General features: G+C 48.7%; 1 protein-coding gene across 5 annotated transcripts in view; it reads right to left on the bottom strand.

Moving 5' to 3' along the window:
• CAPN3 (calpain 3) overlaps positions 1-24,837 on the bottom strand; it is a 39,818-nt gene that overhangs the window by 5,617 nt on the left and 9,364 nt on the right. Inside the window, exons 2-15 of one of the 5 annotated variants that reach the window (XM_040969971.1) lie at positions 14,675-14,744; positions 13,154-13,272; positions 11,914-12,047; positions 11,099-11,267; positions 10,202-10,345; positions 8,730-8,813; positions 7,363-7,448; positions 6,460-6,537; positions 5,575-5,735; positions 4,396-4,565; positions 4,129-4,140; positions 3,383-3,591; positions 2,655-2,691; positions 148-165 (exon numbers count right to left, since the gene is read on the bottom strand). In XM_040969971.1, coding sequence (XP_040825905.1) covers positions 148-165; positions 2,655-2,691; positions 3,383-3,591; positions 4,129-4,140; positions 4,396-4,565; positions 5,575-5,735; positions 6,460-6,537; positions 7,363-7,448; positions 8,730-8,813; positions 10,202-10,345; positions 11,099-11,267; positions 11,914-12,047; positions 13,154-13,272; positions 14,675-14,744 — 1,491 coding nt within the window. Of the gene's footprint in view, positions 1-147; positions 166-2,654; positions 2,692-3,382; positions 3,592-4,128; positions 4,141-4,395; positions 4,566-5,574; positions 5,736-6,459; positions 6,538-7,362; positions 7,449-8,729; positions 8,814-10,201; positions 10,346-11,098; positions 11,268-11,913; positions 12,048-13,153; positions 13,273-14,674; positions 14,745-23,663; positions 23,992-24,837 lie in introns of those variants that run through there. The other 4 variants (XM_040969973.1, XM_040969972.1, XM_040969975.1 and 1 more) reach the window with 4 other exon arrangements.

Genomic DNA, 24,837 nt, shown 5'->3' with positions numbered 1-24,837 from the left:
CCAATCGGGAGCTCAAGGCAGAGGGGAGGAAGGGGTGCACCTGGTGAACGCACACGTAAGCTCATGCACACATACCTTACCCCGTGCATGCGCACATGCACACACACAAACACACAGCTTTCCACCCACTCACCCTGCTATACTCACCTTGGCTTTTTTCTTCTTCTGTATAAGAAACGGAAACAGTAAATGTAGAATATGTGAAAAGAAAGTTCCAAGGACATCCAGCACCTTTCAGCTTCCCTGAATCCTGATCCTGAAATTTGGATTGGGGCTCCAGGATCCAGGAATCAGGGTTAAATGGAACCAGAAATGTATCAGAAAATGATTCAGAAAGGAACAGAGTGCAGAGGGAGGGAAGAATTCTCTGTTATCCTTCCTCCATGTCCGGAGCCTGGCTGCTGCCATGGCTTTGCTGCTGTAATCCACTGTTACTGACATAACCATGGAAAGAAAATTATCTGGCTAATACATTAAAAAAAATAAATAAAATTGCTTCAACACCAAAATAAAAATGTGGCTCAAACTGTCCTAAAAATGAGTTTTGAAATATTTCTTAAAAAACATTTTTTTTGAGCAAACATGTAGCAGGGAGGAATCCAGGTTTGGGGTATCTTGAGCAAAATTAGCAGTGAGCCTGGGGCACCCATGGGAATTAGCAGATGAGCTGGGGGCGGCCAACTCTCCAGATCATAATTGCCACTCTGGCACTGAAGCCAGGTGTCACCTGAGAACTCCACACAAGTACACCAGCACTGGGACACCAAAACCCCTCCCGATGCTCGCTCTCCCAGGGGACATGCCAATTACCACACGTCTTTGAGCCTGAGTTTCCTAATTAGCAGGAATCAGAGGCTCAGAATAAAACCTGGTTAATGGTCCCAGCTAGAGACCATTATGCTCAGTGAAATAAGCCAATCCCAAAGAACAAATATCCCACATCCTCTCTGATATAAGGCAATTTTCATGCAAAATACAAGATCAATAGATATATAAACATGTATATACATATGTTCACTTAGAAAAACTCTATAATGGAAGCTAGCATACCAAGAAGTGAAGATACAGTATGCATCTCTACTCCCGAATAAATGGACTCTCAAACTCTTAAATATATCTTGACAATAGGACACTGGACTTTCTACCATTGTCTACCTACACTTAAATGACAAACTTGTGACTGTTGAAGGACTATATTATTGTAATCATATAGAGGAAAATAGTAGTGGGGGGAAGGGAAGTGAGGAGGGTGGAAGGGGAAATCCCTGAGTCTATGGAACTGTATCATGAAAAAGAAAAAAAAAAAAAGCACCCAGCGTGCCTAGTGCTGTCCTAGGAGGCTTGGATACTTGCCACAGCTACAGGACAGTGGGCAGAGAGCTGCTTGCAGAGAAGTGCCTAGAGAGCCCTTTTCCCCCCAGAGGCCCTGGGTGCACCCTCCATTCCCAGGGACGGCGGCCTCTTCAGGTCCCAGGATTCTGGGACAGTCACCAGCACGTTCCCTGGGTCCCTTACCCCAGCCCTGCCCCACGCCTGATGATAAACCTGCCTACATTTTAGACTGTGCGGCATCCATGACACAGGACATGGGGAGAAGACCCGAGTGATGACCTCCTTGGCAGTGCCCATGATGGGCCAGGGGCTTCACATATACCATCCCGTGGATTTAGGCCTCACCAAGGCCTTGGAAGTCACTTGATGCCCTTTATACGGAGAACAGGAAATTGACTCAGAGGGGCCATGTCACCATGTCATCAGCCCAGACCACTAAGCTAATTTAAAAGAACCCAGGTTTTGGTGCTGGGTCCAGAGCTGATAGGCCTTTAAAAAAAATGTATCAGAATTTAGCACAATAATGGACTTATGACTGCTTATGAAAGACTATACCATTGTTACAATATGGGGAAAATCAGTTGAGGGGAGGAGGGAGTTTGGGGAGGAAGTAAGGAAAATCCCAGAGCCTGTGGAATTGTATCATAAAATTAAAAATAAAATTAAATGTGTATATATACACATACACACACATATATATATACACATACATCAGAAGTCAAATGTTATCTAGCCTCAATCCAAAGTCAACCACTGCTCTTGTCAGTTCCAATGCCCTCATTTCCTCCCTCTGTTCGGACTGCTTCTCCCTTCTTTCTTCCAGAAGGCCCCTTTGTGGCCATGCCCAGCAGAAGTTACAGCTACATGCAGGGATTGCTCTGCACTGCCTGGCCACCCCCATCCCTCTGCCAAGCTCTGTCCTCTGTGCCATCACTACTTGTCTTCTACCTAGATCACTAGATCAGACAATGTGACCTTTTTCAAAAGAGCTAAACAAACAACACTCCACTATCAAAAAAACAAAACAGTCCAACATTGTGGTGCAGTGCGCTAAGCCTCCACTTGCAATGCTGCCATCCCATATCGGAGTGCCAGACTGGCGTCCTTGCTAATCCACTACCTAACTAGCTTCCTGGGAAGCAGCAGATGATGGTCCAAGTACCCCTGTAATTCATACGGGAGACCCGGATGTAGTTCCTGGTCCCTGACTTCAGCCTATCTCAAAGTGAACTTCCAGGTGAGTGAACAAGCAAATGGAAAATCTCCCTCCCTCTTTGTCATCTGTCTTTTGATACTTCAAGAACAGAATAACAACAACTCACCACGGGTCTGTCCACAGAGATTGTATTCTCAGCTTCCCTGTGAGGGTACAAACATGACAGCATCTTCGTGTCTGTCCACCAGGAACCAGCAGAAGCACCTGGAGGATCTGTACAGGTCACCTGGCTCCACAGTGACCAAGTCAGGTGCGCCTCAACAGAACCCTCTACATTAGCATTTCCCACCCCAGGCACCACCCCCAACTGCCACACCCAGGATGGGGGGATCTTTTTGGTGCTGGCCAGAGCTGGCCGAGGGATGACCCAGATGCCTACCCCCATGGACATGGCACCACTTCTGGGGACAACGAGCAGAGTGGCCAGCCTTTTAACTCAGTGTTGAGGTCAAGGCCCAAGGACGGATGTGGCCATGCTAGTTTTCTGGGCTCCCCCTAATGGAAGACATCAGTCACCCCCAACCTTTCCTATCATTTTTCCCTACTTTGATTTGCTCCCTATGATTTCTTCCAATGCAAGGTACCATAAGCGGTTCCTGTCCCATGCTGGGACATTAACCTCATGAACACAGGGCTTTCTTCCTGTTTACTGCTGTAGTCTTGAGGGCCTGGAATGTGTTTGTGACAGATTCTCAGGAAACATCTCCAGGATCATTGAAGAAATGGACTAGTGGATAGTGGCCATGTGGGGAGTGGGGGAACAGGTACAACCTGGCTCAGGACCCCAAGTCTCTAGAATGGACCATGTGAGCTTTCTGTGGGGCTAGTACTTACTCTGAGAGGTTCCGCTTTTCCGAGAAGACCCTCAGGATGAATTCACCCTCCTGGTGGGGCTCATAGGTGGAGGGCACAATGACGTATTCGCTGGGGGGCAAGCGGAAGCGCTGGGACACCTCCCGCATGTTGATGTAAGTCTTGCTCCTGGCCTTGGAGGCGTTGTATAGGAAAAAGTCCTTCTGCAGGTGCTGCTTGTTTCCGTGCATCTGGGGGACAGGAGAGCTCACCATGGGAGCCCTGGCCAGAGGACACCCTGTCCTGCCCATGGTCCCCTCAGTGTCTCCTCCCAACCTCCTGATCATCCACTTTTGGGTCCCATGGCCTCACATAGCTCAACCCATGGGGATTTCTGACCTCACCTCCTCTTCCTTTTTGTTGACTCAGAGGCACCAAGTCAAGTCTGCCCTACCCAGATACCACTCACCAGAGACCCTTCCAGCTAGGGAGAAGGGCTTGCCTGGGCTCTCAGGGAGCCAACTGTCCTCATCCCACCCCACCCCACTCCACAAGGGGGCAGCCACCCTGGGCAGTATCCAGGAGTGTGTCCAAGTAGGTGTGTGTGTGCCTTGGCAGGTGGAGTGTCTGGGGGCAGGGAGGGAGAAAGGGCAGCAGTGCTCAATGTAGGGATGGTGGTCACGGGGCCAGCCGTGGCCTGTCCTGCCCGTGGACCACACACGGAGACTCAGAGAAATGCAGGCACCACAGGCGACGCCCACCATGACCAGCTGCTGCCACTGCTGTACCTCTTTGGGAACCTTGGGGAAAAACAGAAGGTGCCTTGGGTGAGAATGAGGATGTGGAACTTGCAGGAGGGAGTGGCCACCAGGACAGAGGGAAGGCAGGCAGACCTGTGACCCACCCCCTACCGCCAGGGTCCTGCCAACTGGCCCAGTCCCTCTTCCCCATGTTTCCTGGTTGTTTCCAGCAAAGCTGGGCTAGGGGTGCCTGAGCTCAGAGGAAGTCCCGAAGCTGCCCTGGGTGGGAAGGTGGTGGCCCCAGGGCTGGCGCACCTCGTAGATGGCGAAGCCAATGGTGAAGAGGTTGGCCCCCAGCTTGCGGTCTTTCCGCCGGTTCTTTTGCATCAGGGCCACCAGGAAGCTGCAGATCACTTCGGAGTCGTCAGGATCGTCGTCCTCCTCCAGGAGCTTCAGTCGGTACTGGGGGTTGGTCCAAAACGTGTCTGCAACCCCACACAGAAGGAAACGAGCACATTCAGTTCTGCCCCACAGAGAGAGAACAGGGAGGGAAGGCAGTTGGGGCAACTGTTTCTCCCTAGTTCCCAGGGGACAGTGAACTTGGGGTGGCAGCTCAGTAGGGTGAGGCCATTCTTCCTGCTGTGGCTGCAGCACAGGTGGGCCACAGAGTGGGCAGAGGTCACCTTCCCTGCCAAGGGGAGCCATTCAAACAGCTGGGATGCAACAGAAAGGCAGAAGTAAGATGTGGTCCACTCCTGTCCATTCCTCCTCCTGTTGCCCTTGGCCATGAAAGCCCAGGCCTCTGACCACTCCAGCCAGTGCCTCCCTCCCCCTGGGGTTCTCAAGCCTCTAAGCCTGGACCCAGAATGACACCAGCCGTTTCCCTGCTCCAGATGCCTTCAGGCTGGGACTGAGCCTGCACTACTGGTGGCCCAGGGCTCCAGCTTGCAGGACTTAGCCTATTATCATGTGTCCTTCTAGTTCATCCATCTAACTCTATTGAAAATCTTCATCTTGGTATCCTATAAGCACCTCAACCTTCCCATGTCCCAAACTAAACTCCTTGCCATTCTTGATGTCATTCCTCATTGTTTCTGTCCCACATATCACCCTGTACATGTTCCCACATATCCAGCCCCCAGCTTGAACTTCTGCACTAGCAGCCCACGTGGTCCTCTAGGGCCATCCTGTGCTTGTTCTGAATCAGTTTACTGCTCAAACATGATTGCCAGCTCTCTGCCTCTTCCCTTCTCTAACTCTGCCTTACGTAAACATACCCTTAATAAAAGTTGCTATCAGCTCCCCATTGTCAACTCTGGAGCACAGTAGTGTCCTCCTTAGTAACATGGGGAGGGTTTACAGATGTGCTGCATGTCAGGACCGCAGTAGGAGCTCAGGAGAGGACAGCCAAGGTCAATGTCAAGGTCACCCTGCCTGGCAGCACTTATACTGCTGGCCAACCTCCCCTCCTTGCCTCTGTGGAGTGTCTCCCACCTGGGAAGTTGCGACAGCCTCCAGCAGAACAGCCTCGCACCCAGCGGCCCTCATTCACTGACACGGTCCAGGTCTGGAGCTTGTCAGACTCCAGGGCGTCAGCCGTGAGGTTGCAGATCTCCAGCTTAGTGAAGTGGAAGATGAAGTCCTCATATGACATCCTGGGGAATGGAATGAGGGGTAGAGAGAACAGTGCAGAAGTAGGGCAAAGCGGAGACTGTTGAGCTTCCTTGCCCAACTCAATCGACCAAAGGCATTTGGTCAGTGCCCTCACAGGGTGCTAGCTGTTGTTTAGAGTGAACACTGTCAATTTTTGATGTATTTATTCCCAGACACTCTCATACCTTCTACTAATTAAACTCTTGCATCCTGGCTGGGAAAGTGCAACAGAAATTCAGATCTCCTGTCTTGATGGACACACGGTGCTAAGCCCTGGGATCATTTGGGAGAGGACAAGCCAGAAAGCAACATCTAAGGTGAACAGCATCATGAACACAGGTGCATTTAGGGGTCCTCAAGGAAGCTCCTCTAGAAGCTGGGACTCCAGGTCAAGGGTAGCGTTGAGAGATCAGGGTAAGTTCAGTTTCATGTGCTCAGAGGAGAGCTGTGTTACAGCCACAGAGCATGAGTGGCTCAGCAGTGTGGGCACAGGTGATACAAAGGCCAAGGTACATTGCCTGGATTCTGGCTCAGTCATCATGGAGACTTGCTAGGTTCCTCTTAGACATCCATCTTTCCAGTCTTGGACTGGAGGAGGAGTAGGGAGGTCAGGCCCAGATATCCCACGTGCTGGAGTCAGATGCCTCTGTCTAGCCATGGAGGCTTGAGGTTTTATCCCTCTATGCCAGCCCTTGCCCGGCTCAGCCCTCCTACCTGTGTACTCACCAAAACTCCCCATCCTCAGTGACCTGGTGCTGTAGACGGGCCCTCTCGTCTTTGTCCACGAAGCTCCAGTCCTTCCAGCTGGTAGGAAAGACAGGGTGTGAGGGGAAGAAAACGGGGCTTGATATGTGTTGGAATGGGCATGGTTACCAAGTATGGGCAAACTACAGGACCAGGCCATCTCAGTGCTGTAGCTGGCATGGACCATTACAAGGCCCATCCAATTCATTACCTTCTGTACAAACCCAGGCCACGACCTCCCACAACCCTCCCCACAAAGACTAGAGTCTGGGTGTATTTGTAGGGATTTATCCCTTTTTCTGGTGGAATCTTTGCTCCCCCACACATCTGAAAGGTTGAGTTGGGCTCTGGAAACAGACCAACTGGGGTTGCCATTCAGTGATAGCTCTTGCTATGTCACTTTGGGCCAATTAGGTCACCTACCAGCTCTGGTTCCTCAGCTTCAGGAGGCAAGAGATTTTATCACTCCTCACAAGGCTGGGGCAAGCACATGGAATCCCACTACCACACCATGAGCTTAGCACCCACTGTATGAGAAACCACCTGAGCTTGACCAAGAAAAAGGCCAAGGATACCCATCTGGCCAGGACACAGCCCACCACTGGGTGGCTAAAGGCCACGAGAGTTTTACACACTCTCTTCTTAAAGAGGGAAGGAAGACAGCTCATGTGTGTTCCTGATTCACTGAGCAGAACTCAACTGTCAGCAGCCACCACAATGGAGCCACCAACTGGAAGGAGGTCAAGGCTGGCTGGATGTTCGAGGCTGGGTCACCGCAAGGATGAGCTAGACCAGCAGAGGAGACAACTGGTGGGGCACAAAGGATTCTCTTAGAATGCACATCTCCCACCCTCCAGGTCACCTCTGTTTGTCACCCCTACCTACCCGTCACTCCAAGATCCATTCCACTCCACCTGGCCCCAAGGGTTCCGTAGGCGCACCAACTTCACTTTCTCACCTTTGAACAGGGCCTTGGGCAAAGATAAGCTCTCATGTGAGGAGACTTCTAGAAACAGGTTCTTCTGTGCTGCCCAGAGGACTGGGATGGGGCCAAGTAATGAAGCCCTGTGGGGATGCTGGCTTTGTCCTGGCTGGCCTGGGCCCAGGAGACCAGCCAGCAGCTCACTGCCGAGCCTTAAGAGTCAAGGCATGGTGGTCTCCTCCATATCTTCTGAGGAGTGCTTTCCCAAAGCACAGCCAAGGCTACAGCAGCCATTGGGAAGAAGCAGGGGGTATGGGATAGACCCTTCATAAGAATTTAGAAATCTAGGTGAGAATTAACAGATGACCCCTGTTAAGAACTGCAAACAAAAGCTGCTTTCAGCTAAATCAGTGAGCTGCAGTATGTATCTCTACTCCCGAATAAAAGGTGGAACCCCCAAAACTGTCAAATATACCCTGACAACAAGATACTAGACTCTCTACCATTGCTTACATCTAAAATCTCATAAAAAAATTGGAGTCGAGACTTAGCTAAAGAACTATATTATTGTAAAATACAGGGGACATTGGGGAGGGGAGATGTGGGAGGGAGAATAGAGACGGAAAGCGGGGAAGCCCTATACCTACAAAGCTGTGAAATGGAAAATAAGAATAAAAAACAATAATAGTAAAAGAAAGAAAGAAAGAAAGAAAGAAAGAAAGAAAGAAAGAAAGAAAGAAAGAAAGAAAGAAAGAAAGAAAGAAAGAAAGGAAAGAAGGAGGGAAGGAAGGAAGGAAGGAAGGAAGGAAGGAAGAAAGAAAGAAAGAAAGAAAGAAAGAAAGAAAGAAAGAAAGAAAGAAAGAAAGAAAGAAAGAAAGAAAGAAAGAAAGAAAGAAAGAAAGGAAGAAAGAAAGAAAGAAAGGAAGAAAGAAAGAACGAATGAGCATTCCTTGTTCCCACTGGCTGCAAGTTCCTGTGTACCACCTGCTCGACTGTGTGTGACAGGCCTGACAAGGTCCCTGTCTCTCATGACCCAGGAGGGAACAAAACATTGATATTGTCAGAGCACAAAATGAGAGAAACCACAAAACATGCTTCTGTTTGTTCCTTGGAAACACTGGGAAACTCGCAACCTTAGCACTAAAAGCATGGATAAAGAGGGTATTCCTGAGGGTCCCTCCACCCCCAGGGCATGTGGTGTTGTCCTTGAGTGGAATCCCCTGGCTGGACGCTAAACCCTGCAGTTGGGGAAGAAGGGTACCCAAGTTCTGACTTCCAGAGGTCAACCCAGGTGAGGCCCCCAAGCCCTGCTATGTCCCACCAGACTCACCTCCTCTAGCCCTGTGACTGAGTAGGCATGACCTCTGACCAGGCCACAAGCCATTCTTGTCTCATACTGGACAGGGACGATGGTCTGTGGAGCAAACACCAGGCAGTCCATCAGCAGCTGGGAGCCAGAGCTCTGCTCCTTGCAAAGCTCACACTGGCTGGTTCCTGGAACTCCCTGGCCCCCGTCACTAGCAGCAGACCCTCACTGACCCTTTAACACTTTGGTGCCGTCCCAGGAGCAAGCTAAGTGGTGGGGGCACCATGAAGGCCAGGCTCCTCCCTCCCTCCCTGAGCTCAGCCAGGATTGAGTTTCTAGCTGAGAAAGGGACCAAGAGGAGAGATTTGATGAAGTACAGTCGAGGTGACTTCAAAACGTATGTGGAAAACACAATGAAAAGAAAAGTTTACTTCAAAGCCATTTTGAAATCTGCACATACAGGTCCTCACATGGTTCATGAAAAATATGTACTGGGGAAAAATCATATGGAGCTTAAAAATTCTACACAAAAATAAATGTATCTTCAGATTACATTTTACCATGAATCTTTGAAAGTACTCTCATAGGTCTAACCCTTCTTTTTGTCCCATTACCCCTTTAACAGCCACCTGAAATGGGATAACAGAACCCTCATGAGCCCCAGCACCCAAGGAATGGATTCAGAGGACCTTTATTCTCAGATATGGGTCCAGTGCTTGTCCATTTGTAAATAGGTATAAGTTGGAACCCTGGGTGGGATGCTTGGGCAGGAAGGTAGGATCTCCAAAGCCCAAGGTGCCCTAGACAGGGCCTTCACGGTTTCAGCTAGTGCATTTCAGAGTGTGTGTGTACGTGTGTGTGTGTGTGTGTGTGTGTGTGAGATCTATCCTGTGGAATTTATCTTGGATTCACACAGATACAAGAATTTGGCATTTTGAATAGTAGCACCCTTCCAGCTCCCCCCCCCCAAAAAAAGAAAAAAGGACTCTAGCTTTTTAATAAGAGGATCTTGGGTAAGGAAATGATAACCCTTGTGCATTGTGTTGTACTGCACAGCTATTAAAAATGTTAAAGGAGAATAGCCATTTAATAGAAAGCACATTTAATAGAAAGCCAACTGGAAAAGGTTGCCAAGAAGTACATGCAACATGACATCCTTTCAGTCACAGTGTGACTGCATGCAGAGGACAATCTCAGAAGGACATTTAGTGAACGAGGAGCGATCAAGTGGAAAGCAGAGGTTACATTTTCCTCCATGTTTTCTTGTGAGGCCCAGGTGCCTCCCACGAACCTGCATAGTGTGTGAAAGAGTGAGCCCATGAGACTATGAGCACTATGAGCAGTGGGGCAGTGGACCAGGGGTCAGAGCCCAAGACTTCGCTTTGTCTACCAAGATGCCACAAGGAGTCGGACAGTTACAAGGCCAGGGGGCTGGGTATGCAGCTGAGCAGGGAGGAGGACTGTGGGTCAGCATGGACAATGCAGGATTTACACACCCGGGTTGGTCTGTCATCTGAGCCTTGTGGTATGAGGTCTGAATCCCTCAGTAGCGAGTTATCCATATTCCTCACCATCCGCGCAATCAACTCCCCCATGTTGAGGCCAGAAGGAGAGGTTCCAAAGGTCATGTTGGTGCCATCCTGAGACCCGACGAGGGAGGGTTGGGCAGGGGGGGTACACCCCGGGACAGGACAGGGAGCAAACAAAGGAGGGTGGAAAGGATAGGAAGTAGAGAGAAGGGAAGGGACAGATAAGGAAAGATCAGTAGAGAAGACAGGCAGAGAGGCAAAAACATGCAGACACTGTCCCTGTGGAGTTGGTGCCCAGATGCTTCAGGCTTCCCCCAGCCACTGTGAGGACAAGGGATTACCTACATCTTGCCCCCTCCGCCACCTTGAGCAGCTCTCAGGTAAGGCAGGTCTCCTGGGGCCCAGGAGGCTTGGCTGTGAACTGCTATCTCCTTGCCCTTCGTTCTCAGCTTCTGTCCCCTTGTTGTACAGATGCCCTGCAGGCCAACCTCCTCCCAGATAACAGTGTAAAGCCCACATCCAGGTCAGGGATGGGGCCAAACTCAATGACCAGGAGGTTCTCCAGGGAAAATGGGAAGCCTGTATCAGAGATGTGGTCAGCTGAATGGGACCGGGCTGGGACTGTACAGCTCTGATGGCTGAGAATCCATGGACTGAGGGGCCCCTTGCATCTCTCTGCCCTAACACCAGGGCTCAGAATGTCCTTGCCCTCTTGACTGGCCATCTCTGGGAACTCCTCCCTTTTGAGACATGCCAAGTTGTCAAGATTCAGAGTGACTTCCAGTTTCCTGAAGCAACAACATTTTCTCGGTCCCAGAAAGATGGTTCTGTGGTGCTATCCAGTGCCCCAGGCCCCACACTTACATCAATGGAGCAGCCCATGAGGGAGCCTCTCTCAATGGCCTTCCTCATGATCTTGTACATGTCCCAGGGAGCATCCTTGATCTCGAAGAACTCGGTCACCCCTCCGGTGAAGTCCTCCATGGCCTCGGTGGTGTTCCCACCTTTCAGAGCCTCATAGGAACCATGTAGCCTTGGAAAAAGTATGGAGACTGACCAGGCCACAGAACTCAATGCAGCTGGTTCAAGCAGCAGCCACCAGCACAGTGGCAGCCCTGGATGCTGTGGATATGATCACCTCCCCATCACCCTACATGCAGCGCTAAGCTCAACAGGCCAAGCAATTCACCCAAGGCCAGAGAGCCAGCATCCCCACCATCCCCATTCCCACCATCCCCATTCCCACCATCCCCATGGCCTGATGGTTTTCTTTCTACTGCTGCATTCTGAACCTGGAAGCCATTAGCATCTGAGGAGGAGTCTCCAAGTGGGATTGGGGGCGGGCGGGTAGGGAGCAGAAAGTGATGCCTATGAAAATACTGCAAACTTCAGAGGCCAAGCCACCAGGTCAGGCTCTGGGGTCAGAGCTCCAGAGGAAAGGATGCTTGGAGCCAAGATCTGCACCAGCACAGAATGGAAATACATGCTGCAGGGAGCCAAAAGTTTCCAATACAAACCTTCTCTAACTTCATGTTTTTTTCTGATTGCTGGGGGTACTGCTCTAACTTTGGTTCCCAGTGGACACACACATGTACAAGTCTGAGGGAGACCTAGGTTGGCCCTCATGTGTGTGCATGCACACACACATCATCATCATCCCTTCCACGGGGTGGCCTTACTTGGCATAAGCCTTCTCCAGCAGAGCACTCCAAAACTCATTGCGGTGGTTAGATTTGGTGAAAACCAGTTGATTATTGTAGGTAGGCAGGCAGTCATCGATGACCACATCAACCCAGTCTCCATAACGCCAGAACTGCGTGGGAACAAGCAGAGGGTCCCCAGCTCAGATCCTACCTCCTGCAAGGGGCTCTTGGCTTCCAAAACAACAGCATTTCCAAGGCCCAGAAGCCGGGTGCTGCCTCCTGCTCCTCTGAGCTTGGGGTGGGGAGTAGTTCTCCCTCTTTTAGAATGAGTGCCCTGAGGACAGGGAATAAATCACACAAGACTTGGTATATCCTGTAGGATCCAGCCTGGAGCAGGGGATAGCAGGTACCTGGTGACTACCCCAGGACTGGGGAGTCGGGGGCAGGGCCTGGGTGTCTATGTGTTGAGGTGGCTCTGTTGAGAACTGTTGGTTTGGGTGAAAAGGCCATGCAGTGCTTGTGATGACTAACCAGGCAGTCACTATAGAAGCAGGAAGGGTGTCACCCATGGGGAAGGGTGGCTGGAGTAGCATCACTGCCCAGCTGTAGTAGTCCTGTCAGTTGTAACTGACAAAGAGCCAGAGGACAGAAGATCTATCTGGCCTTGGTCATTGAGGTCCTTTGGATATTACCAGGCCTTTAAAATATTGGGATGGAAGGGACACTGCTAGTTGGACGAATCAGAAAACCAAAGCAGCTGTGGGCCTGCCGCTTCTCCTATGTTCTGAGGGCAGCGATAACAATTCTAGGGTTGTCAGGCCTGAGGTTCAAGGCAAGCAGACACATCACCTTCCTGAGCCTAGAAGAGGTGAGTGATGGGCTTGGATGGCCTGCCCTAAGCGACTAGAAATGCGCACGAGCTGAGGGTCATGGCTCCACGTCTTCTCTACAACAGCCCAAAGTCCTCAGATTTGCTGATGCAGACACTCCTTGCACTTGTTTGAGAAGGACAGCAACATAGCAGACAGCTGGCTGGGGAGTGACAACAAACCCACCAGTCAGCAACCAGGACTTTTAACTTTCTGGAATACAGTGGAAGTTGGGGGGCGGGTGAAGAGGGAGTAGGGGTAGTATGGTGAAAAATCAACTGGAAGCTGTGAGGGGGGTCCCTGCCCATTCTCATGGTGGAGATGGTAGAACACTTCCTGAAGCTGCTAAGGAAGTCGAGGTATGAGACCAGTGGACCACCACTGCCACTGCACCTGCCACTGCTCACCTGGAAGTGGAAGATGCCTGCGTAGTTCTCGGTGAAGCTCTGATCATGGGGGATGACACGGAAAAGCAGCCGTTCGTTCAGGGTGAGGCAGGCAATGGCTGCGAGGAACCAGCAGTCCCCTGTAGGTGGACACGTGGCATGGGCTGTATTAGGGTGCCCTCCAGGGGGCAGGAAGACCCCAAACCAGCTGGCAGTCCCACTCCCTTGGAAGAATAAGGATTTTCCTGGTGCCTGGCATCCTGCTTCCAGATCTGACCTCATGGAGGACCTCACTATGGAGGGAGACTCTGGCCAGACTTCATGGCTACAGTCCACAAGGTCTGGGGACTGTACCTTCACCTGAAGCCCAGGCAAGTCCTCCTTTTGCAATAGGAATTCACTTTTCTTTTGTACCTCACTAGAGACAGGACAATAGGCAATCATGATTAGCTCATTCTTCCTAACAGCTGCTGAGAGTTGCCCAGCCCCACAGCACCAAGGTATGAGTCCTTTTGTCCTTTGTAACCTGGGCAATGACCAAGTTTCCAGTCACCATTAACCCAGAGATCTTTGTTGTGTTGTGAGTAAAGCCCTGGAGTCAATCTGCAGAGGACAGCAAGAAGGGATGAGATGTGGGCATTTTCTCATTCCCGGGTTGCTTCTGGGAAGAGGACTCTATAGTCACTTTGCTCTGGATATGTGGAAATGAGAGACAGACAGAGAGAGAGAGAGAGAGAGAGAGAGAGACAGACAGACAGACAGACAGACAGACAGGATGAGGAAAAGCCTAAAGGCACAGCTAGTGTGCATGCTGGCAGGTCTAGGGTTGAGGTACTTGCAATGCTGAAAGAACAGGGCAGAGACTGAGAGCTGCCAGGCCCTGCCCTGTCCCTGCCTGGCAAGTGGGGTCCTGGTTTCACTTGATCTTAACTAAAGGGCCAAGAAGCAATAGGGGCCTTGGTTACAAAGGCCAGAAGGTCACTGGCTTCTCAGGGCCCTGCAGGCAGCTGTCCTGCAACCTGGGGTAGGAATCCGGATCCCAGCCTCCCCTCAACCTATCTTCTAAGAGCCCACCAAGCTCAGGCCCTTTCACTGGTCTTGGGGGCCCTTTCTCCATGAGTGGAGGTTCTCACCAAGTGCATAGTACAGAGCTGGCCCAGCTCCTCACCACAGAAGGCTCAACGAAAACACATCCCTGGCTGCCCATCCTCCTGGCAAAAGGTGGCTTTTTTTTGGAAAGGTCTCCCCTTATTGTGACCTGTTGGGGACAGTGGAAGGGCCCTTCAGTGGTCTGTGCTTTTCAAGTTTGTGCAGCTTTGCTACGCTGAAGGGAATGCTGGCTATACAGCTAGCTTGGAAGGAGGAAGGACAGGGGAAAGCAGGGCTGAGCAGAGAGTGGCAGTGGCCTTGAGCTGGAAGGTAAGACTAGGGGACATGCCACTGGGGATGGCTATCCCTTTCCCAGAGGTACAACACCTTATAGTCACCCCTGGATCACCTGGCAGGGCAGATGAGGGGACATTCATGAGGGGGCAATCCTACCTAGGTCTCCCTGGCAGATGTCAGTTCTGTTGGCTCCACCAATGATGAACCGGGGGTTCTCACAGATCTCCTGTGAAACAAAATGGCAATGGTCAGATGGAAAGAACATGAACACAGTTGCTGGTCTGCGTCGAGTTCCTGGAGGCGGAACTTGCTCACTATGCATCAGGAGCCGGACATACAATCCTCACTCAGGTCTCCAAGAACAGACCTGTGAATCAGATGTCAGTCTGCTTATTTTTCATGTAAAAGGAGGATCAGAGAGGCTAAGAAGTTGGCTCAAGGACATACAGCCAGCAGGGAGTAGCAGCAGGAATTATGCGTCATTCCATACTCCCCCCGAGCACCTGATGCAGCTACCTAGAGAGCAGGGCAGCCTCTTTCCTGTGGCAGCTTGGGCCGAGTGAGAGCAGATCTTGGTGCCAGCTTTCCCAGTGCCAGAGAAATGAAGCTGGTGAGGAGGGGAATTAAGGCCTTTCTCCTCATATGTGGCCAGAGACATTTAGAGTGAGCCCTAGGCCTCTAGGACATGCACGCTGGGCAGGGGAGAGGCAGTGTAACAGGAGCCTAGTGGGCCACTGCCAGGGAGCAGAGTGCATTAAATTCTGGGGCACCAGCCCAGAGAGGCCAGCAGGGGGTGCTCTTGTTCCTGTTTGATGGGTCACACGCTCGAGTACCTTTTCTGATTTAGTGTTTTGGCTTCAACAGCCGCCTTCTCAGCTTTGGGGAGTCTTGCCATTCCCGTGACCTGCCACTTGCTCACTGTTTTCTGCACTCAAGGGCAGCCCAATAAAGCCAAGTGATCCAAGTCCCCTCAGAGCTCCAGATGGGGAAAAAAATCTTGATTCTATCACAGCCCAGCAACTCCCTCCTTAGAAATGAAAAGCCGTGGAAGAAGCCAAAACCACTAATTCTTTGCTTGCTTATTTTTGTCTACTTGAAAGAGTCTCTCTCTCTCTCTCACACACACACTAACAGTGGCGGGGGAGAGAGAGAGAGAGAGAGAGAGAGAGGTCTTCCAGCCACTGGTTCACTCCCTAAATATTTGCAGCCAGGGCTGTGCCAGACAAGGCCCAGTGCCCACAACACCACACAATCTTGCACATGGGTGTCAGGGGTCTAACTATATCAGCCATCATCTGCTGCATGTTAGGACGCATTAGAAGGAAGTTAACAGGGCTGACCTTGCTACATAGCTAGTAAAGTTGCCCTCTGCAATGCTGGCATCCCATTTGGGCACAGGTTTGCATCCTGAATGCTACACTTCCAATCCAGCTCGCTGCTAACACGTCTGGAAAAGGCACTGGAAGATGGTCCAAGTTCTTAGGCCCCAGCAACCATATGGTGAAGTTCCTTACTTATGGCTTCAGCCTGGCCCAGGCCCAATTGCTACGGCCATTGAGGAAATCAACCAGCAGATGGGAGAGCTCAAACTCACTCTAACTCTGCCTTTCAAATATGTAAAAATTATATATATATATTGTGCAGAGGCAAGGCCTGAGGTTAGTGTGAGTGCAGCAGCGGGGGTGGGCTTGCTGGCCTTGCTTGGGGACAAACCCGTTACTGTTTGTCCTTGCAGTGTGTTCAAGATTTGGCTTCACTCGTAACCCACCACCATGGCCAAGGAAGGCATCACTGCTGAGGTGTAATGGACGTGAACATTGCTTTACAAGAGATGCTCAAGACCGTCCTCATCCACAACAGCCTCGCGCATGTCATCTGTGAAGCAGCTAAAGCCTTAGACAAGCACCAAGCCCACCTCTGTGTGCTGGCATCCAACTGAGATGAACCCATGTATGTCAAGTTGGTGGAGGTCCTGTGTGCCAAACACCAAATCAACCTCATTAAGGTTGGTGACAACAAGAAATTTGGGGAACAGGTATGTCTCTATAAAACTGACAGAGAAGAGAAACCCTGAAAAGTGAGTTTAAATATATTTAAATAAAACAGGGCTGGGTATGGTCGTATAGAAAGCTAATCCTCCACATACAAGTGCCAGTACCCTATATGGGTGCCAGTTTGTGCGCCCAGCTGATACACTTCTGATCCAGCTCCCTGCTTATGACCTGGGAAGGCAGTGAAGGATGACCCAAGTGCTAGGGTCCTGCACTCATATGGGAGACTCAGAAGAAGCTTCTGGCTCTAGGCTTCAGATTGGCTCAGTCCTGGCGGTTGCAAACCACTTGGGGAATGAGCCAGCAGATGGTAGACCTCTCTCTCTCTGTGTCTCATTCTCTTTCTGTAAAATCTGCCATTCAAATAAAAATAAATTTAAATAAATAAATAAAAGTAAGAGGAAGCTGGTTTAGAAGTAGGAAGCCAAGACTGAAACCCATATTCTGATGTGACATGCAGACATTCCAAGTAGCAGTTTAACCAGCTGTGCCATAACGCCTGCCCTGACCAATTATCTGTATGAAGATGCTTTCGGTGGGAAGCCCATCAGACCTTACATTAATACTAGCCAAACTTCTAGGCAAGTGTTTAGCCTAGTGGTTAGGTTGCCTGTATCTTACATCAGAACTCTGGCCTTGATTCCTGCTTCCTGCTGATGTAGACTTTTTGGGGCAGCACTATTTTTTTTAAGTTTTAATTTTATGACACAATTCTGTGGAGTTTGGGGTTCCTCCCCTGCGGCAGCACTTCTTAGATTCCTGCCACCCAGCAGAAGGCGAGTACTGCGTGACTGACTTTGGCCTTGCCCAGTCTCGGTCACGACATTAGAGGGAGTGAACCAACAGATGGAAACATATTCTCTCTCTGTGTGTCTCTCTGACATATTCTCTCTCTCTGTGTCTCTTTATTGTAAAGTCAGATCTATAGAGAGAAGGAGAGACAGAAAGCTCTTCAACTCACTGGTTCACTCCCCAAGTGGCCACAACAACCAGAGCTGAGCCAACCTGAACCCAGCAGCCAGGAGCTTCTCCCAGGTCTCCCATGAGGGTGCAGGGTCCCAAGGGTTTTAGCTGTCTTCGACTGCCTTCTCAGGATACAAGATGGACCTGGTTGGAAAGTGGAACAGCTAGGATACAAACTCGGATCCATAAGGGATCCCATATGCAAGGTGAGGACTTTAGCTACTAGGCTACCATGTCAGGCCCTCAAATACAATTAAAAAATTTTTTTAAAGATTTATTTATTTATTGGAAAGTCAGATATACAGAGAGGAAGATCTTCCGTTCAATGATTCACTCCCCAAGTGAGCGCAATGGCCAATGCTATGCTGATCCGAAGCCAGGATCCAGGAACTTCTTCCGGGTATCCTACACAGGTGCAGGGTCCCAAAGCTTTGGGCCGTCCTTGACTGCTTTCCCAGACACAAGCAGGGAGCTGGATGGGAAGTGGAGCTGCTGGGATTAAAACTGGTGCCCATATAGGATCCAGGCACATTCAAGGCGAGGACTTTAGCCACTAGGCCATGCTGCCAGGCCCAATTTAAAATTTTTTATTATTTAAAAAAAGTTTACAAAGCAATGGTTGCAAGCTTACTGAAGTAAAAGAACCTAACTGCTTATCTGATTAGTGGTATAACCTCATATTTACACATACACACACGATGATTTCACGTGGCTAAAAATTTAATACTTTGGAGCCTGGCAGCGTGGCCTAGCAGCATGGCCTAGTGGCTAAAGTCCTCGCCTTGAATGCCCGGGATCCCATATGGACTCCGGTTCTAATCCCGGCAGCTCCACTTCCCATCCAGCTCCCTGCTTGTGGCCTGGGAAAGCAGTTGAAGACGGCCCAAAGCCTTGGGACCCTGCACCCATGTGGGATACTCAGAAGAGGTTCCTGGATCCTGGCTTCGGATCGGCATAGTATCGGCAGTGGCACTCACTTGGGGAGTGAATCATCGGAAGGAAGATCTTCCTCTTTGTCTCTCCTGCTCTCTGTATATCTGACTTTCCAATAAATAAATAAATCTTTTTTAAAAAATTTAATACTTTGTATTTGTCTTCTTATGGACAAAAACCCAAGCCATAAAGAACTGTAAGCCATGAGAAATAATAATATTGTTTTACGACTTTAACATATGGGCTACAGGATACAACAAGTCAGAATTCATGTGAATGTCATTAGCAAGCAAGGTTTTTTTTTGGTATAAGACACATGCACTTATTAAATAATAAATCAAAATAAATAACCTTGCAATGTTAATGATGAATTGTTTATTTAACTCTTGGTTAATTTTTGTCTCCCTAAAAATGATTTCCTCTCTATCTATGAAGAAGCACCTTGAACTAGCAGTAATACTCTCACGGTAAAGAGATGATCAATAATTGGCATTGTGTTCACTGTCCTGCAGCGATGGACTTGGTGCATGGAACCTGATAAAGAATACATGAAGACTCCTGACTGATGGTCAATAGCTGAAGTTTATTAGTGGCATCGGGTTTTTATAGACTGAGAGTCACACTGGATAAGGGAGATGGTAATGAGGAACTTACATTGGTCCCATAAGCCTGTCTACAGAACCCATTAATTGTTTCTACACCCTTGTTTGAAAGTATTTTTGTTTTCTATATCCAATCAAACGTCCTCATTCAAATGATACCCAATCAGTTGTCCTCATGCAAATGATATCCACTCAATTTTCCTCATACAATTACATGTAATAAATTATTCTCATGCAAATTATAACTAATCAATTGTCCTCCTATAGCACTGTCCCCATTAAATACCATTTTCCACAAAAAGAAACCAGAAATCACTGGGGAGCAGCCAGTTTGATACAGTAAACAAATAAGAGGCTTTCCTCAGGGAACAGTAGGGGTCAGCATTGAAGTGTATGTAAAGCAGCTGCCTTCAAGGCCAGCATACCATATGCGCAATGATTTCAAGTCCCAGCTGCTCCACTTCCAATTTAATGACCTGGGAAAGCAACAGAGGATGGTTCAAGTCTTTGGGCCCTGGTATCCAGGTGGAAGACTTAGATGAAATCCCTGGCTCTGACATTGGCCTGGTCCAGCCCCAGCCATCATGGCTATTTGGAAGATGTCTCTGCCTCTAACTCTAACAAATAGTAAACAAATAAAACCAATCTTTTAAAAAATAAAAAGAAGGCAGAAGCCAATTTGAAGAAGCTCTTATGGTCAAGAAGGCGAACATACGAACACTAAAATTATTCACAGTAGAGAGGTGTGGACATTGTACTGCAGTGGATTAAGTCACCATTTGCCCACACTATGTCTATATCCAAATCCCACGTCACAGTGCCTGGAAGGAAGCTGCACTGACATACACAGGAGCCGCACTGCTTCTGGTCTAGCTTCCTGCTGAATGCTTGTGGGAGGCAGCAAATGATGCCCTTCGGCTCCTTGCATTCTTCACAGGAAGCGCAATTCAAACTCCTGGCTCCTAGCTTTGGCCCAGAAAGTCTGTATCAGCAGGAAGTGGGAATCAAGGCCAGATGTTCTGCCATGAGATATGGCTGACCTAACTGCTAGTCCCAGCTGTTGTGGGTATTTGGGGAGTAAACCAATGGATGAAAGGTCTCTCTCTGCTTCTATACATTTCAGATTTAAAAAAAAAAAATCTCTAAGAGAAAAAATAGAGAACATCTCTGTAGTCAGTAAAGACCTGAGATACACAAACCAAGCAGATGAAACTGTAGCTGAGTATTTCGGTCAGCTGTAAAGCCAAATGGGAAAAACTAGGGTTTTGTTTGTTTGTTTTGGTTTAAAGATTAATTTTTTTTTTTATTGGAAAGGCAGATTTACAGAGAGGAGAGACAGAAGGAAAGATTTTCCATCTGCTGGCTTATTCCCCAAGTGACTGGTTCAGCCAGAACTGAGCTGATTCAAATCTAGGAGCCAGGAGCTTTATCCAGTCTGCCATGCGGGTACAGGGTCCCAAGAGTTTGGGTTGTCCTTGGTCGCTTTCCCAGGTTACAAGCAGAGTTGAATAGGAAGTGGAGCAGCTGGAACACAAACTTGCGCCCATATGGGATCCTGGCATTTGCAAAGTGAGGATTTAGCCACTGAGCCATTGCCCCAGGCTCTCACTGATGTATTCTAACAAATATTCAAAGAAGAACTGGTACAAATTTCCCATAATTTCTTCCATGAAACAGAAGCATAAGGATCATTTCTTAATTTTCCCTAAGGGGTACTTAAGTCAGAAACATGTTATAATAAAGGAAAACTACAGATTACTGCTTTGACCACAGAAGAGAAAGATCAACAAAGTATCAGCACTACAAAAGCAGTGATATATAAACAGGAATACAGAGCGTGGCCATGGGAAATTTATTGCTTGCAAGATTGGCTCAACCTTCAAAATGTGATCTACCATGCCAACAGGATAAGGAGAAAAAGAATCTGATCATATCAATTGCTGCAAAGAAGTTATTGATGGAATTCAACAACCATATATGATGAAAACTCTCCACTAACTATCCTTACAGCGCTTCAACTTGAGAAGGGAGATACAAACTTCATACTTACTGGTGAGAAAGTATGCACATTCTAAGAAACAAGCAAGATGACCCCTTCTACCGCTCCCCTTCAACATCATACTGAAGACTTAGCTGACACAGTTAAGAAGCGAAAACGAAAGACAAAAATTCAGAACAGAGAAACTTCACAGATGGCATGATTATCTGTGTAAAAATCCTCAATAAATGACCAACAGGCAAAAGGAAAACCCTACTAGAACCAAGAAGCAAGGCCAGTACAGTTAGACAATCCAAAATATATAAAGGTCAGTTGCCTTCCTATACATCAGCAATGGACAAATGTCATTTAAATATTTTTACAATTTTACATGAGCACATACAAAAAGAAGTATCTAGACATCAGTGTGAACTTATGTTTGGCGTATTAGAATACAAATGGTTTTAGATGCAAATATTTACAGAAACGTGTAGATACAGATCAGAATGTACACATATAGCTCCTTTCTCTACCTGCTGGTAAGTATAGAAACAATGATATTCCTAGAGGAATGAACCTCCTGAAACAATTGTATCTTGGTTTCTCATACCTTTTTCCAGTAAGACAAACTTGCACTCTTTGGAGAAATGACTGATTTTAGCTTTGTGCTGGAAATAGACCACAAGAGATAAGAGCATCTTGCCATGTGAAGAGAAATCTCACAATAGGAGTATGCTAAAATGCCACAGAAGCCAACTGACTAAAACTGGAATAACCTGAACTAGAAAAGCAAGCAGAATTACAGTATATCCACACACCAAATAATGTTGGTGCATTCATGAGTCCACATTGATATAAATTACTGATGGGAGTAAAACAATCAAATGGAAAGAACAACGTTCTCAGGTGAATCATTCCCAATAACTGATGCAGACTCTCTGCCTTTAGTGGGGATGGCAGAGAGTGCCCCACCCCCTTAGTGGCTTTCTTTCAAAGACTGTTACATGGAAAAGGTAAGTTTACAGTAGAGCAATCTGACAAACACTACTCCAGCCGGATAGCAAGGTCAGCATCAGCAACATAAAGCTGTTGCTTCTAAGTGCACAATCTACTTATAACATGATGAAAATGGCACCTTAACTCTGTGATTATCCTCCCTCCAAACTCCTAAGCCCAGTTTCATTAGGAAAACAAATACCAGGCAAATACCAACTGAAGGACTTTCTACAAAGTACCTGACCAGTACCCTTTCAGACCATAAAGATCATCGAAACCAGGAGGAGTCTGAGAGACTGTCACAGACAGAGGCAGGCTAAGGAGATGTGATGACTGAGTGTGATGCTGTGTCTCTGTTGGGATCTTGGTGCAGGAAAAGGACATCAGACAAAGAGGAAAGAAATCTGGATAGGATACAAACCTCAGTCAATAACCCATCAATACGGATTAAGTAACAAATGCATCATAGTTGTTCTAATACATTTAACAACAGGAAAAGCCAAATGCATATACAGTGGTCCTCCTTCATGCACGTTTGATATGGTCCAACACCCCTATGGATGCCTGAAACTGTAGAACCTATAAACTTTTATAAGCTATAAAAAAATCTATAAAACTAAGGTTTCCCCTATACATATGCATAAAGTTTAATTTATTAAGTGCACTAAGAGATGAATAATAGAACAAATACAACAATCTACCATTATGAAGTTAAAACTTATGGTATTATTTACTTCCAGAATTTTTCATGTAATATTTTAGACCCTGGTTGACTGAAACCACAGGAAGTAAAATCCAGATAAGGCAGGACTCCCAAGTATACGAACCCTGCCATTTTCACAATTTTTCCCTAAATCTAAAATTGTCCTACAGGTAAAAATTTAAAAAACAAAACAAAAACCTAAACAACCAGGCCTGCACCATTGGAAAGCTTTCCCATGTCTGGCAGGGGATCACCTTGCAGGCCTCCTGAATTACCTGTCCCTGCCTCAGACTTCTCTGCTCTAGTGAGGTCCCGGCCTCCGGAAGTGCAGCCTGGCTTTACACAGTCAAAGCAATTCTGGACAGGAAAGAGGGCCTGGGCCTGCCAGCACTTTGCCCTGTTCACATTGCCAGGAACGGGCTTCCAGGGGCTCTATGAGGTGGCCTGAAGCAAGCCACTGCTCTGGTCAGGGTGACCTTTATGCTGAAACAGAGTGATGCTACACTATGGAGCCCATGAGGTGAAAGGTCAAGGTGGTCACCCTGTGGCCTCCCACTCCTTGCCTGCCTACTGCCTTTTATGAACTTCTCCTTGAACCTCAGAATTCTGAACAAGTCAGTTCTCCCATCCCCAAAATACCTGCTCTCCAGAAGGGAGGTGATCATCAATCTACCTCACTATTAATTTCAATTGCTGCAGGTGCTCTCCTCAAGGCACTTACAACTTGGGAGGCCTGGGCAGTATTATAATAATCCCTAACAAGGCCTCCAGCTTCACGGGGAAACACTAAGGTATTTCCAGGGGATAAGGAGAAAGTGGAGTGAAGCCGTTTGCTCAGTGGTGGGTCTGCAGCTTCAAACTGGGCGACTTCCTGTTCCCCAAGAGCCATGTCCTGAAGCCCTGTGCTCACCAGCCATACCTTTGGCCTTTTCCACATGATGGCCTTCATCTTGGCTTTCTGGCTCAGTTCGTGGGAGCCCAGGGACTGAACACCTGCTGGGAACACGTGGTCTTCGAAGAGGCACTTCTGAGCCAGACAGCGTTGCCTGAGAACGAGGAAATCCTGCCCCTCATACTTGAGGGGCTGTGTGGCGGTGCCCTCCCCATTCCTCCTGTCCCTCTCTCGGATCACACGGTCACAGAAGAATTCCGGCAGCAGGTAGGGCATGGCGAGTGCCCAGGACGTGGAGCTGGGCCTTGGCTGGGGCCTCTTCCCTACAGCGCCCTCAGTTCAGGCCCTAATCCTCCTGTGAATAGCCTGGAGCCTATATAGCTCCTCCACCCTCTGCTGCACGGTGCGATGCAAATGAACACAGCCCAGAGAAAGCCGTGGTCAGAGTCAGCAGCTTTGGCCGGAGGCCCCTGAGCCCACGGACTAGGGGCAACACCGTGCAAGTCAGAGCCAGCAAGCCAGCCAGCCAGGGGCGGGAGAGAGTCAGGGCAGCCTCGGGCCAGACTGCAGTGGGCTGGAGATCTTTATAGTTTCTATGGCTGCCTTGCTGGGACTCTTTCTTCAGAAAGGGAAAACAGTGTCAGAGAGAGGCTTACCCTGTCTCAGCAAAAGGCATTCATGCTTTGACACAGGCAGTCAGTGGGATATAGCATGGGGCCTTCTAAACATGCTGTATACACTAATCCTATACAGCCTGCTGAATGCATAGGAGGAATCTGCTCCAGGCCATTGTCTGAGGGTAATGAACCCTTCCTTCTCCTCAGGGCCCCACTGCACACCTCTGCCTCCCACCTCCCCAACTCCTTGACCAGCTGTTTAGGGGCTCTCAGAGGGGAGAAGACTTGGCTTCAGATGAAAGCCCCTGTGAGGGTAGGGTGCGGCAGCAGTGCCCAGACATCTGGCGTGGCCCAGTCAGTATCACTGAGAGCAGAGAGTGTGCCAGATAGCGAAGATGCATGGATGTGTATGGGAATTATCCTCCCATGAAAGTTCAGCTTTTCCAGGGAGTGGGGAGTGGCGGTGAGTACAAGTGTAGGGCTGACGCTGACAGCTTGCCTGCCAAGCCTCCTTGTCCACTCTGTGGATCCTGCTGGATCCTTTGTCCCCTTACCCCATCCTCTCACCATGGGCTTTGAACTAC

The sequence above is a fragment of the Ochotona curzoniae genome, unplaced genomic scaffold (assembly GCF_017591425.1).
Source record: "Ochotona curzoniae isolate NIBS_2020 unplaced genomic scaffold, NIBS_Ocur_1.0 scaffold_4701, whole genome shotgun sequence".
NCBI classification, from domain to species: Eukaryota; Metazoa; Chordata; class Mammalia; order Lagomorpha; family Ochotonidae; genus Ochotona; species Ochotona curzoniae.
This window is presented reverse-complemented; position numbering and strand designations above follow the sequence as displayed.